At 40.2% G+C, this 15,641-nt stretch overlaps 1 protein-coding gene across 2 annotated transcripts in view; it reads left to right on the top strand.

Moving 5' to 3' along the window:
• The window catches only part of LOC119733224, a 56,221-nt gene extending 41,845 nt beyond the window's left edge, over nt 1–14,376 (top strand). For both annotated transcript variants that reach the window (XM_038206812.1, XM_038206811.1), the window contains exons 6-9: nt 1,292–1,493; nt 11,098–11,357; nt 12,843–12,998; nt 14,284–14,376. In XM_038206812.1, coding sequence (XP_038062740.1) covers nt 1,457–1,493; nt 11,098–11,357; nt 12,843–12,998; nt 14,284–14,298 — 468 coding nt within the window. In that variant the 5' untranslated portion in view covers nt 1,292–1,456 and the 3' untranslated portion in view covers nt 14,299–14,376. The remainder of the gene's footprint in view (nt 1–1,291; nt 1,494–11,097; nt 11,358–12,842; nt 12,999–14,283) is intronic.
• The last annotated feature ends 1,265 nt before the right edge of the window (nt 14,377–15,641 follow it).

The raw sequence follows: 15,641 nt of genomic DNA, 5'->3' as shown, positions 1-15,641 counted from the left end.
CCACTAAATCACTTAAAAACAAGTTTTTTTTCCGATTTGATGTAAAGAACACAAATAGTTGAGGCGGATCTGGTAAAGATGGCGCTTGACAAACATAGCATCGTCATCAAGTCACATGACATGGTACATGTACATGTATACGTAGCTTGGGATGCTGCATTGCTGTGTATACGTACATGTACATGTACAGTCTGTATATCTGTGTACATATTTACTTGCCACTTGAGTTTTGGACCTTAGACATGTTAGATAGGTTCGTGTATTATATGCACTTTGTTATGTATTGAATCTTTTTTTTCCCCAACCATTATAACTCACCTTTATAATATAACAATAGTTCATCAAATATCTTTTGATCCTTAACAAAATATAGGCTTCTTTTCCCTTGTGTTTAATATTTTTTGTAAAAACTCAGGCATGCAACTTTTCCTCGGATCAGCTGATTTCCTCGTTTTTCATTTCACACTTATGCCATTGAAAATTGAAAAGACACTGTACAAAGTCTTGTAAAGATTGGAGTTTCCTCGTTTTTTGTTTCTTCCAAGTTGCATGCCTGAAAAACTGATGAACACATTTTAAATTGATTTGAAGTTTATCAATTTGATCATCCACAAAATCAAATGAGAGGAGTTGCCAACAAAAGCCATCAGAAGGACAGTGGGAAGTCCTAAAACTACATATACCGGCACAAGTACCTTTGTAGAAGTTTGAAAGTACAGAGTTTTAGAGTTTTCCTCCAATTTTCAAATATATCTAAATCAATTTCCAGTGTCACATGACATTTGGACTCGTATCAAAATCCAGCTGCTTAAATTTTACTGATTTATTGGTTGAACCTTCAGAATCCTCATGTTGGCATGCACAGAACAACTGTATGATTGAGTCAGTTTTTCATAGTCCCAAATTCATAATACACCAGCACAGCTGTGTTCTGTGCCAATGGGGACTACGCACGATGCGCTCTCCAATCTCCACATTAGGAGTTGTTTATGAAGGACATAATTTGTACCGTAATTAAGCTAGAGAGGTGTCCTGAAAAACATGAAGTAAAATTGAGAAAACAAATTGTCGGAAATTTTTAATTGTTTAACTCTTTTTGATTTTGTACTGAAAAGATTTGATTTTGACCAAAAAGGCTTAGGTAATTATCAGCATCCAGACTCAAACTGGTCTTACAAATATTGTTTATGACAGGCTAAGCACACATTTATTTCCATATTAATGCTGATATTTTGTTTAATGCTGTAACCATGGTAACATAAACCTGTCATCCTGTCTGGCTTGTTTCCAGGGTGTGAAGGGCATGATCCCAAACTCCCTTGACAACAAGATGAGACAACTCAAGGAACATGGTCAGGTTCTTGGCAGGATTCATCCTGGGTTCTATGACATCAGGAAGAGATTGAAGGAAGATCTTGAGAGAATGTTGGCTGAGAGACGATGAGGAGTCAAGAAGATGATGGCCGGTAAACGTCTCGAGTCAACATGGTCAAGTAAGAATGAAAGTTGTCTGAAAATAATAACTGCATCAGCTAGATTTGATGACTAGTGATCCTACATGTACTTAATGTCTTGGAACCTTCATCTTGCTACCCTAGGACTGTCTGGTTTGAATCTGATAGAGCAGTAGATATAGCATGTAAACCAGTGAATGCCTGAAAGTCAGCTGTTTACAAATTTGACGGGGCCAATTCATGACGTAAGGTTTTTCTTATACATTTATATATATTTTCAATTACTTTCAAGGCACATGACATCACAGGCCTGGACACCACATGACACAAGGGGGTGCTATTTATGATACAGAAGTATGTCTTGTAAATAACCAGTACCTTCTTACACACCTCCAACAAATAAACGGTGCATTAGAAACTTTAATACTTGAACTCCCTTTTCCAGTACTACTTAGTACATTTTGGTAGTTGAAAAGTGTCAAAAAACTTCCAATGTACCCTGAATCTGCATTTTATTCTGGTTTCGCATGAAAAAGTGGGAGTTGATAAAATAGGTCCCGCCCCCACCCTGACATTTATAGCCCTGGTTGTGTAAAAAAAACTATCAAAAAAATGGAAGAAACCAAAGGCTTATTCTGAAGTATGTTTGTGTAAACATTTTCAAAAGGTAACAGTGATGTTCCTCTGAAATTAAAATTATATAAAAAGTAACAAATACCGGAACAGCTAATACAAGTCTTTATTCTGTAAATTCAGACGGAGAAACCATAAGTATTGTGACTGATCTTTACCAAGCGCTTTGAAGATAAAATTATCATCAACATTATAGGTGTTCCATTGATATAAATGTTAATGTACAAAGCTTGTACAAAGCTCGTTGGATCTCGTAACTGGATTCTGTAGGCAGCCCATTTTGAAACCTTATTTTAGGCCCAAAAAAAAACAATTCTGCTTCCGATTACATGGCATTTGAAAAGAGGATAGGTAGGTAGGTAGGTAGGTAGGGAAGTTTGTTTGTTGCAAATTTTTTTGAACAATCTTATGGAGGTGTGAAACAGAAACAGGTAGTAATTGATGATTTTCGATTTTTTTCCTCATTTTTTGCCCCCCAAAAATAGGGTAGGGGCTGTCAAATAGGGTGGGGGGGGGGGGGGGGGGGGAGGGCGGCTGGTACCCATCTTCCCAAATGGGGGCGCTCTTTAAAACTTATCTTTATTATGCATACTACATATTAAATTGACATTTTCACGGCGCATTGTAATGGTTATTACATGTAAATCGACATTTTCACGGCGCATTGTTATGGTTGTTGACGGAGCGGGTTTTCTTTTGTAGGATTGATAGATGAACTCTATCAACATCAAAAATCAGTCACAAAAATCCAGCACCCCCCCCCCCCCCCCACCCCCGGATATGCCACTGGTTGGCCATAGCTTTCTAAAATTCAATAACTTGACACAGATTTAAACTTTGGACTAAATAATTTCAAATTTTTCAAGCTGAAAAGATATGCAACAGTCCAAGAAAAATATGGCAATTCAAATTGACATATTACATTCGTAAACAGTCTTCATAATTTTCCATTCTGTGAATTAAGAAAGGAAACCAAATGCATATTGCCACTCTTCTTTAGCATATATTTCAATGATCAAATTATCTTCAATGTATGTGTACCATAGATTTAAATAATTTGTTAATGAAAAATGCAAAAAGTAACATAAAAATCTAGTAAATAAAAACTTATATCGAAGAGTATTCTGAGTACTACCTTTCATAGTGATGCATATACTTAAAATGATTATTCAGTCAAAAATTAGTTGTAGTATGCTTACATCTCAAGGATGAAGTTTTGAAACTGTCTCAAAATTGCCATTAACATAAGTACAATATATAATAGGTAGTTTCCATTAGGAGCAAATTTCTGAATCTGCGTTTTAGAATCTTGGCTTTGACTCCATCTTTGGCTTCTACTATCAAAAGCCTCTGACATTGTCTGATGAGGTCAAGATATAAACCTCATGAACACTGTCAGCACAACTCTCCATGCTGTGAATGAAGATCTGAAACCACATTAATATAGAATGAGCTTTGTCACTTATCTTTAAGATACATTGGGACAAGTCCATTTACTTGAAGAGTAGTGTTTTATTAACTGCATATGTAAATGCAAACTGCAAAAAAAGTAACCAAAAAATAACTGAGTATTTAAAGGCGTTTATTGAACACTAATCATAACACCAACTGGAAGTAATTGTAAAGTTACATGGACATGTACATGTACATGTAAAACTATTCAAATCAAATTTTAAGAATGTTGCCCAAGAATGAAATGATCCTGAAAGTTTCTCAAATCTTTGTTATAAGAGATTGCAGCATACATATATACAGCAAGTTTCATAGGGAGCAATTTAACAATCTTAGTTGCGTTTTATGCATTCTTGGCTTTGTCCGGGCTCTGGCTCCAGGCTGCTTGATTTTTTTTCCCTGATGTAACTTTTGTTCAATACTGCGCCATATTTTTCATTCGAGACCCCAAACCCTGTCACACAAGGCCAATGGATGCTTGGTGTATTTTCACTGAGTTTGAATGTGGTAGAATTCGGACAATGAAGGATGAGCAATACCAATTCAACCTTGGTGATGCCATGACTGCTAGCCAGACCACCGGCTGGAGACCAGATTGAAAAAGGGAGCCAATTCAAAGAGATGGTGATAGAATCTACTGGACGAAAATTCAGGAAGTGTAGAGCTTTCATTAACTGGCAACACAACCCCTCCCCCATCTCTAAGAAAGCCCGCTTCAAGCACCTCCAGAGCATGACCCAAAAAGTAATGATTACTAATTCAAAAATTCTGGGTTTTTTTACACCTCAGATTGATTAGTATTGAACAGATATATGGCAGTTAAACCCATACTGAGTATAGGAGGGGTGTTAATTTCAAATTTACCAGTTTATTAAGACAAACATTTAGTTTCCATGCAGTCATCATAAACTTAAACAACTTTGTTTTGAAGAATATGTACAATATGTTTAGAAAGTTTCTCATTAGAGGGATTGGCAGTTTGTGTTTGTGTTTGGATTTGTGAGGAGAGATGTGGAATAAGTGGACATATGAATGTTAATTGGTGCTGTAATGACTGGACAATGTCTTGCTCAACATTGGCTGTCGAGATGACGATTGCTAGTCAAAGTCATGTTGGATGACATCACACCTTGCGATACATCTCGATTGCAAAGGTGTCAGCCACTGCCAGCTCCCCATCAGAAGTGAATGTGATTCCACATGGGTCAAGGATACCATGAGCCAGGCAATCAAGAAACCTGCCATCTATATCATAGTGGTGAATATGACCAGTGTTACAATGATCAAAATGGCTCACTGCAAGGTAGATGCCTGAGCTGTCACAGCATACACCCTTGCAATGCAAGCAGACCTCTGCTGGTTCACCAGCAATTGATGGTTTGATCGTGGATAGTACAGTACCTGTGCTATCAACAACATCCACTCGCCCATAGTAATATCCACTGATCACAACTCTATCAGTGTCATCATGGACAGCCAGGTAGTAAGGTGGAGTCCGCACTGGTATGGTGCGTAGGATCTCACCATCAGTGGGTCTGTGCTCAGTCCACATCTTGCTCTTGACATCACCTACTAACAATGCTCCTCCCTTCTTCACGGCTGCACTCCATAGGTTAGGTTGTGTCATATCAACCTCACTCGGTGATGCCTTTGGGAATTGAAAGTCAAGAGTGTAGTCCTTCATGTTGAACACCTTGACATACTTGCTTCCACCTTCCAACACGAGCAAGCGCCGCTCAGGACTGTGGATGGCTGCAACTGCCTCTGGACCTGTGGGTAAAGAAGAACCCAAATGTAGCATATGCACTGTACAGGGTGTTAAAAAAAAGGAAACCGAGCTTGTTTTGCTGATTTCTCGGGTATGACGTATTATTTAGGAAAATGGTAACCACCATCTGTTACATAACCATGTCTTCTTTTTTTGACACCACGAACTCCATTTTACCATGACTGAGCACCAAGTGATGTAACTGACATACCAAAAATGGCCTTGTTCCACATGCACCATAAGACCAATTGACAGTTTCATTTGTTGACAATTACAAAATCCAAAATGTACATTATCAAAGTCATTTATTCAATTGCTAAAACATATCGAGATTTATCACTGTCCTCTTTATGACCACTGTCCTTCTTCTTCTTCTGTCGTATGTCCTTAGACCTTCAGCTCCGTTGCAGCAAGCCATAGTCCAGTGTGTCATTGTCTAAGTCAATTAGGCCACGATCACCATTCGGTGGCCGGTATATGGGACAGCTGGTCATCACATGTTCCACAGTCTGTGATGGGTCACCACATTCGCATTGGGCACTGTCTGTGAGACCCCACTTCTGCATTGCAGCCCCGAAGCGTCCCACACCTGTCCTCAGGCGATTGAGTGTTGTCCACTCCTTACGGCGGAGGTGCTGGCCCGGAACTTCTGCTGGATCCTCGATGTAGTGGTGAAGCCTGGATGGTTCTGCTGCCTTCCACTGGTCCATCCATCTTGCCTTCACCCAGGAATCCTTGGAGGTGTCCGCTGGTGTTGTGTGGAGCAGTTCCTGGGCTTGTATGGCAAAGGGACGCCGGGACTTGAGGCGTGTGCGCTGTGGTGTCTCCGTGACTACCTTGTGGAGGAGGTGAGATTCACTCAGCTGTGCCTTCCGAGCAAGGGCCAGCGTGGCTGCTTCTCGTTTGATCTCTGCTGGAGCAATTCCAGCAAGGACCACTGTCCTTCAAAATGCCCCCATTCCTTTGAACGCACATCTCTGTCCAGGTTCTCATCGCTGTGAACGAATTACTGATTGCTTCTCTCTCTCTGATAATTGTCAATTGGTCTTATGGTGCATGTGGTACAAGGCCATTTTTTGGCATGTCAGTTACATCACTTGGTGCTCAGTCATCCGGGACGTTAAAATGGAGTTTATGGTGTCAAGAAAAAGAAGACATGGTTATGTAACAGAAGGTGGTTACCATGTTCCTAAATAATTAGTCACACCTGAGAAATCAACAAAATAAGCTCAGTTCCATTTTTATTTTAAAACACTCTGTATATAAATATACTGTCAATATAAATAGCCCGCCTTTAAGACGTCATGATGAAGTCGCACATTTTTCGAAATTTTGTGCATATATCTACATGTATAACCTAACAAACCTATTACTGTACAAAAAGAATTTTGAAAATACTAATTTCCGTTCATGAGATATGACTTACAGGTCCAAAAATGGAATAATTCATATAAAATCACATGATGCAGGGAGTTGTCATGATATGTCAATTCCTGCGTTTTTACCAGTATACACATCCCTGTTTAAAGGGAAAATACAACATTTGCAAACATCAAAAAATAAAACTACCAAATCATTTGAAATACCTTGCTGGACTGTTAGTGAATGACAGTGTAAAGCATCCTGTAAAATCATGGCACCTGGTACATGTATACTGTCATTTTCAAGAAAAGTGGTATTTTTGTATCAATTTCCAACGCTGATCGGCTGACCAGCGTTGGGAAAAACTGGCTTTTTTTTCAAATACTGGCCCCAGTTGACCATCGCGCACTTGTTTGCAATCGATTAAACACCTATGAACGGGTACAAGCCAGCTAGACTGGTTCCCTGACCTTACAATTCCCCAATGTATGTAAACTGCTCTGTTTCTTTTTAAATGGAGTCAGGGAACCAGACTACAGGAAAATGATTGTTTTTCTTGGTTTTTGTAGCATTTTCGAACCCAAAACCTCAAAAAAGTCAGTGTAACTATATTTGCTATATATTTCCAACCCCCCAATTCCATCCATTCCTGAAAATTACAGCAAAAGCAAATGATGTATACTCCCTTTAAGTACATACCAATGCCAACCCAGACATTTTTTTTTTTGACACGTATTATGTATTTCCAACCATAAATAAGTCTCCTTCATGCCCCAAATTGCATGCGCTCATGCAAGACTTATATTTTCAAAATTATTATGGCAGTTTGCTTTGAGAACATGCATATGTACTGCATGCAAGAAACTTACGTAATGGTAGGGGAATGGTTCCCTTATGTTGTCCCTCATTGCTGCAGATGATCACTCGGTAGTCGAAACTGTCTGCCACCGCGATCTCATGACCACTTGCAGTAATACCTAGAAGCCCATTGAACCCTTCTGGACCACCTGCCTCATTAGAAAACGTGCGACACATTTCCCACTTGACTGCTTGCACCTCAGGCTTGCCTAGATTGATGTTGCCAGTCCTCTGTTCAAGTCTCTTGATGTCTTTCAGTGGCTCTCCGTATTTGAGAGAAGCCTCTCCACAGTCAATGATGTGATGTTTTGGCTCACGATGATCTATAACAGTACAGGCTGGGCAGATAAACTCTTTACATGTCTCACAATAAAACCAGTTCACTTCCCCCTTGTGTTTCTGGCATTTAGACTGATCTGATGTTTGCTCTGCTGAACAGGACACCTTTCCTTGAGAAGGAGCTGTAGCCATTTTATCTGTATACAAATAGTATTTAAAAAGAAATTGCAATGGTTAAAATACAGCGATGGGGACTTCTTTCTTTATCATGGGCATCGCAAGGTCAGGGGGGCAAGTGGGGTGCGCATGCCCCCCCCCCCCCTTCTGGAAAGAAAAAAAAAGAAGAAAAAGAGAGGGAGAAATTGAAGAAAATGAAGCGTGACGTCGTATTGCTATTAATTTCATGGGTTGGGGGGATGTCCCTGGCCCCCCCCCCCCCTCGAAAAATTGAAAAAAACCAAAACAATTGAGAATACGCTAGTGCTTTGCCCCTCTAGCAAAAATCCTGGCGATGCTCGTGTTCATTATACATTTATACTGCACTTTCCACTTAAGGTTCACACTGGCGAACAAAGACAAATTCATGTATCCACTTTTGAACAAGACATCAAATACAGTGGTTTTTTATTCCTGTCAAATTCTTTTATTGCTCTGGCATTTTGAAGAACTCTGATAGTTAGCACCATCTCCAGTTGTTACTAAATAGGTTTTGTTGGAACATTACAATACACAATCTTCACACTTTGTTGTTTAAGCCATACACTTGTACCTGTAATAAGCTAGCATTTAATCTCATTCAAACAACTGACAATATTTTCTTACCTCTTATAAATTCCCACCAAATCACTTTTAAAACAAAATTGTTCCAATTTGACGTAAAGCGCACAAACAGTTCAGTCGTTTGGGGCGGATAAAAGATGGCGCTGGACAAACACAGAATTGTCACATGACAGTTTATATATACAGAGCTGAGGATTTTTGTTTTCCTTCATATATGTCACACACAGACTCTGCTTACATGGCTTAGGCAAAATAAAAAATAGTTCTACTTCCGGCTACCTATACCTACCCTATTTTTGTTTTGGTATAAATAAAGGAAAACCCCCCGAAAACCATCAGTTACTATTTTTTACTCTTTACTACATGCAGACACCATGTGATCTTTCAAAAAAAAATCCCCCCCAAAAAATAAAAATTCTTCCCTATAATCGGAAACAGAACTTTTTTTGCCTTAGGCCTATCTGTGTTCATATTTACTTGACACTTGAGTTTTGGACCTTAGATAGGTCTGTGCATTTTATCTACATGTACATACATGTATATGCTGCACTTTGTTGAATTTCAATCGCTTACACCCTCAGCATGCATTTAAGTAGTATCTTAAGAAATTTAAGAACTTTGTAATAGAACACTAATTTCATCCAATATCTTTTGATATTGCACAAAATAAAGGTTTCATTTCCCTTGTGTTATAAATACTGATGAAGAATTTTAATTGATTTGAAGTTATCATTTTGATTGTCCAAAAACATTTTCCGTCAGTTTTAAATGTCAAGATAAAAACTACATGTGCATAAGAGGACACTATGTCCTCAGTTGGAAACCATTTTAATCAAATGAGAGGAGTTGCCAAAAGTTACCCAAACAAAAGCCATCAGAAGGACAGTGGGAAGTCCTCAATCTACTCAAATCTTTGTGGGAACAGCCGAGTTTTAGAGTTTTCTTTCGATATTCACAATGAAGCCAATTTACAAATGTACCCATTGACCAATCAGCCCAGAGACCGTCTTGTCATGCTTGTAGCCGGTTTTAATCACTTAGTGTCGCATAAAATTTGGAGTCCTGGGTCATTCCGTGGCAAATCACCCCCCCAAAATTTAAAGTTTAAACCCCACCCCCTTCAAATTGGTTCATATTTAGTTTATGGTGTAATTTAGGCTGAAAATGCTGAAATATTAAGTTTTAGAGCCGTCGGACAAACGGTTTTTGCGCTACAGCCCGTCATTGTTTGGCAATTTTTGTCAAAATAGCAGTGGCTGCCAATTTTCAAATGACCACATCTCCATAACCTGTGGGCCAATTTTAATAGTCTTGGTTGCTTTGCAAAGTTAACATCATAAGGAATCCAAATTTACTATTACTTTTCATGTCAGGGATATTTGAAGTAAAATGACCTTTTGACATTTTTCAGTCAGGTTGTCATAGCGATACTTTCCACGCCTTCCACTGCTGTGACCTGCATGACCTGGGTTTGAATCCCGCCCAGGCCAATATGTGGATTGGGTTTTCAGTCCCTACCTGGTTCTATGGGTTTTCCTCAAAATTTTCCTCTGGGTTTTCCTCCCACCTCTAAAACTGTAACTTCTTCGCATTGTCTTCTCTCTACAAGTTTCTTCAGGCTTTCGAGCTACAGTGCTTATGGTACTTTTGAGGAATCCTTGGTTTCATTACCAGAAAGAAATAAAATAAAATAAATAAATAGACAGCTCCCCCAGTCTTTCCCTTGGCCCCTCCCCCAGCATCTACCTTGGCCCATCCCCAGCCTCTCCTTTGGCCCCTCCCCAGCCTCTCCCTTGGCCCCTTCCCAGCCTCTCCCTTGGCCCCTCCCCAGCATCTCCCTTGTCCCCTCCCCCAGCATCTCCATTGGCCCCTCCCCCAGCATCTCCATTGGCCCCTGCCCAGCAATTCTCTCAGCTCCTCCCCCAGCCTTTCCCTTGGCCCCTCCCCAGCCTCTCCCTTGACCCCTTCCCCAGCCTCTCTCTTGGCCCCTCCCCAGCATCTCCCTTGGCCCCGCCTCCCAGCCTCTCCCTTGGCCCCTCCCCAGCCTCTCCCTTGGCCCCTCCCCAGCCTCTCCCTTGGCCCCTCCCCAGCCTCTCCCTTGGCCCCGCCCCAGCGTCTCCCTTGGCCCCTCCCCAGCATCTCCCTTGGCCCCTCCCCAGCATCTCCTTGGCCTCCTCACCCCCCCCCCCCCCCCCCCCCCCGAGCATCTCCCTCAGCTCCTCCCCAACCTCTCCCCTGGTGCCTAACGACAGAGAAAAAGAAAGTCGCTATCTGATGCAGTACCAGTTATTTGTGGACAGAGTGCGATATGGGTTTAATTAGTAAAAATGTTGTTATTCGTCAGTCACATCACTTTGTATCTTTAGATCTCTTCAGTTGCACTTGCAACTACGGAAAGCCTAAACAAATACAAAAGCCTACATAATTGTGAAGAAAAAAAAGACTACAGCTGTACACATGTCCTTCTCATTAAGTTTCATTTTATTTTTTATATGTTCTATTTCATTGTAGACGGCTCATTCATATCCAGCGATATCATGCTCATCTTCATTCAGCAACCACTGTGCTCAGTCTGGTCACCATGGCAACTGACCAGCCTCAGGCCCAGCCTCCAGCAGCCATTGGTCAAGATCGCCGCTTACCAATTCCAATCAGCAATGAGCGTAGTCGAGGGCAACTCAAGACACCTGTCAGCTTTGTTGTTGTACCTGTCAGTGATCTGGGTTACCCTGTTGGTTCACCAGGGAGTAGCATCTGGGCTTATACACCAGGTAAGCACAGTTTTATAATTAAAGGGAAGATACAACATTTGGAAACATCAAAAAACGAAATGATCAAATTGTCACAAAATATCTTACTGGATTGTTTGGGAATGACAGTCTAAAGCATCCTGTAAAGTTGTGGCTCCTGATGTGCTGACATTTTCAAGAAAAACTGCATTTTTCGGCCGACCAGCGTTGGAGAAAACTGGCTTTTTTCAAAAAGTGCTCCTTCCTTTTTATATTTAGTTCATCTGCATTTTCTTTGCAATTGATTACACACCTGTGAAGACTACAACGCTGCTAGACTGATTCTTTGATCTTACAATTCCCCAAAGTCTATAAATTGCTCCGTTTCATCTTAAGTGGGGTCGGGGAACCAAACTTCAAGAGTATAATTGGTTTCTTGGTTTTTCCAGCATATACGAACCCAAAACATGAAACAAGTTAGTGTAACAATATTGGCTATAACATACTATTCCTCCAAATCCAATTATTTCTGAAAATTGCAGCAAAAGCAAATGACGTACATTCCCTTTAAATGTACATCGCACACTTTCAATTCAATTTCATGATTTATTTATTCTTATCATGTAAAAATATGAAACTTGTCTCCTCATTCTGCACACATATACTGGTAGTCGTATACACATTTTCATCGGATGCATAAAAACTGACTATATTTGGAGCATCAAGATAAGAGCAATGTGAAATAGTCCCAGATTTTCTTGGCTCAGTATACTGGTACTTAAAAATCCTAATTGAAGGAATTATAGCCAAAGCATCCTTCTTGATTAAAACATGCTATAAAAATCAACTCAGGGATATGATTACATTTACGTTCAGGCCAGAAAAATGAATTTAAAAAGAAACTAATGAGATTTCTCAACCCAAATGACATACAGCACATGCGGATTAGCAAAATATTAGTTGTCATCCATCCAAGAGAATGTTTTCCTTTAACATTTTCTTTGTCTTCTGAATCCCCCCCCCCCAGGAAGCTGCGGTGACAGGATCCTAAGTAGCAACTAAGAAGACATACCAGGTTAACTTCCTCCATCTAGACACTGTCAAGAGAGGATGGCTTCCAAATACCTGGTAAGCATCTCCCCCCTCCCCCCCCCCCCCCCCCCACTTCATCCATTGCAATCAGCATGAGTTCAGGACTTGGAAACAGTTTTTAAAAAAAACACACACATTTTGGGTCCAGAGTACACACAGTCCTATTCAATTGATTTAGTCCATTAATTGGTGTTACAGGGTAATCCTATACAACAGCACTGCCCAGCTCACAAGTGACAGTGAGTCGAGCCGTGAGGTACAAAGAGGACTGTAGGCTGGCCCTCTGGGACCAGCACAAACTGAACAGCGATCATTGAGAAAATCAAATAGAGAAATCAAAACCTCATCAAGATGTACCTTTTGTATCTCAAGACATTACTGAAATGTCATCATGCTTGCAAGCTCTAACTTTATTGCCCTGGTTATTTCCTACAGACACCTGTCAGCTGGTTTGGTGAGCAACATGAGCCAATGTCTGGCATGCATCATAACATGGCCATGGGAGATGGGGGAGGGGTGACAGCTCATGGAATGGCAGGAGTGGTCTGGAACCCTGTAGCCACCATGCAACTTCATGGCACTAGTCCAAAGGTGGGTCCTGTCTCAAAGCTTAAGTCCGTGTCAATATTATCAGGCTATATATGTGAGGCATTCTGGCAAAATGAGACGCAACTGGGCACAGGCCGTAGTGGAGGGAAAATGCACGAAAAAATGATAGGGGGGATTTTTTGGTTGTTTTGCTGATTTTCAGAGTGATATTCGTATAAGTAAGCAAAACAGGTAGTCTAAAAATCATGGAATTCAAGAGTTTTTAAGATAAGATAATTGGCATCGTTCATTTTCGTGAATACAAAACTCGAATTTTTACAGCCAGGCCTTTTTCTCAGTATTTTGCTATTTTTACATGTCGATAAAAGCAAAGTTTAAAGTGAGCCATAACTTGTCAACGGAATTTCTTATTGAAAGTAAACAGTATTGTAAGGAGAATTTTATTCTCTTTCCTAATACCTGCAAACCCTCATTTCAACCTCTGCCCAGTTCTGTCTCATTTTGCCAGAACGCCTCACATATATGGTCGTCAGTAACACGTGTCTATCAGCCGCTTTCATATATATGCGCATTATTACTAGCTGCAGCAATTGGGAGACTTTTTAAAACCTGTCATTATTTCTAAACTTAAATTCCTTGAATAGTTACTGCAAAATCCTTCTTTAGGCCAGGCGCAATATATTCCTGATGTAGTGAATGCCCAAGTTTTGAAGTTGTTAAACGTTAAGAGGTCTAAAGTACCTGCTCAGAAATATACAAATATTGAGTGGCTCAGAGTGGAATGGGAGGTATATTAACGCCAGGTAAAATCTGGACGTTTAAGTCCAGATTTACCGAGCGATAATATTCCTCCCATTTTACAATTTGAAGCAAATCAACATTTGTTTTCTTTAACTAACATACAGATCCTTGTCATTTGATTACTGTTAAAAATTTGTGGGAAATGTATTTCTCTCTTCCAAACCACCCTTTCACAAAACGTTTGAACCCAACTCTGAAGCTACTGGCTCTTACGAACAACACACGCTTTTCGCAACGTTTAACACACACACCGGCATTTGCAAGCTAAATCCGCGGAATGGAACGAAAACGATCCTTACTGTTCAATAGTATTTTCCATTCCCATTTCCCCCCGGGGGGGGGGGGGGGGGGGGGGGGGGGGGAGGGCCTAAAATAGTTGGACACAAACTACGCGTTCTGAAATAATATTTTCACATCATTTGCATGTAGTTGGTATCAGAACTACACCCCCAGTCACCCAACAAAACAATCCTCATGTTTTTAACATAAATTTATTAATTTGCAATTTTGTCTTCCATTTTCCCAGGTTTGGGGAGCATAAAGCCAGCCGGTCATGTGACATGACGACACCTCTCCTTCCATTCCTATAGAGGGCGCTGTTCATCACAGCCGCAGCATCCACAAAGAGATAGTTAAGTTAATAATTTTTCTTAGATGTCCAGCAGCCATAGAGGGCGCCATAATGCTATCTGGGGTTTTTTCACAGACAAATAGACGCATAGACCGCCAGTCAGGCACTTGAAAGTGTGATTTGGTTATATGGCAAATTGTTTGTTGACAGCGTGCATAACTACGCAGTGCTGGTTCAATGCGCCAAAATGCTTAATATGGTACATACATTGAAATACAATTTATAAATTATTTTGGTAAGGGCTGTATTACGCAAAAGTTGTAAACTCGTATTTAGTTCACAATGGATTTGTTTACAATCAAAAACTAACTTCATAATTTCTTGTTACATGTTTGACTGGAACTCTTCAAGTGTATGCAAAAACCCTATATATCAAGAGGTGAATTTGTTCGTTTTGATTTTAGTCGGGCGCTTGGTATAAAATCACTAAATGCTACTGTAGTTCTGAATAGGACCCAGCGGTCTATGCGTGTATTTGTCTGTGGGTTTGTTGCCTTACTTGCCCGAAAGAATTTGTTAATGGTATAATTACGAGAAAAGAATAATTTAACAAAATAATTAAGCCTTGGTTAAAATAAAAAGGAACAATTCTGTGAAATGGAAGATGATTGTAAACAGCAATTCATTTTTATTTGACTTCATTTACGTTAGGCCAAAAACGGCTCCTGTTTCTGGTCTGCACACGCATCGCCATAGCCATGCGCATCGGCAAAATAAAAAGTTTCTTTTTTCAAAGATGTCTCAAAATCGCCACACTCACTTGTTTGACTGGAATCTTGCTGCTGCACAATTTTAACATGTGTTTTACAGTTTAGATGGGGTTACGATGGAGTATAAGTTTTAAGTGGCCTCTCTGGGCTCCCATACCTTTTGCACTGAATTTAGTAGGTCACCATTTGCCAGTCATCAGCCGATATTTGACTAGTTAAAGAAAAGAAAAAAAACGCGTCGCCGCACCACTTTTGGGGCAAGCTCCATACCAGAAACCGAAGACTTTTTTTTTTGGCCTAACTGTAAACAAATTGAATTTGCTTTTTTGCTTGATTTTGTATGTTAATAGATGATAAGCTACCCTGGTTGAAAATATGTTTTTGTTGACATGTACATTACAACATCAAGGTCAGTTAACCTGGGTGACCTTTGACCTCTGTTATCTCAATCATAGTAGTGTATCATTTAGAATTTCATTTCCATAGAGCTGTAGTAAACTATGAGAGCATTTACTCCTCATTGCCTTGCACACTTCGAAGTTG

This window comes from Patiria miniata, unplaced genomic scaffold, assembly GCF_015706575.1.
Source record: "Patiria miniata isolate m_02_andy unplaced genomic scaffold, ASM1570657v1 HiC_scaffold_25, whole genome shotgun sequence".
Taxonomy (NCBI): domain Eukaryota; kingdom Metazoa; phylum Echinodermata; class Asteroidea; order Valvatida; family Asterinidae; genus Patiria; species Patiria miniata.
The sequence above is the reverse complement of the archived record's forward strand: the minus strand, read 5'-3'. Positions and strand labels throughout refer to the sequence as shown.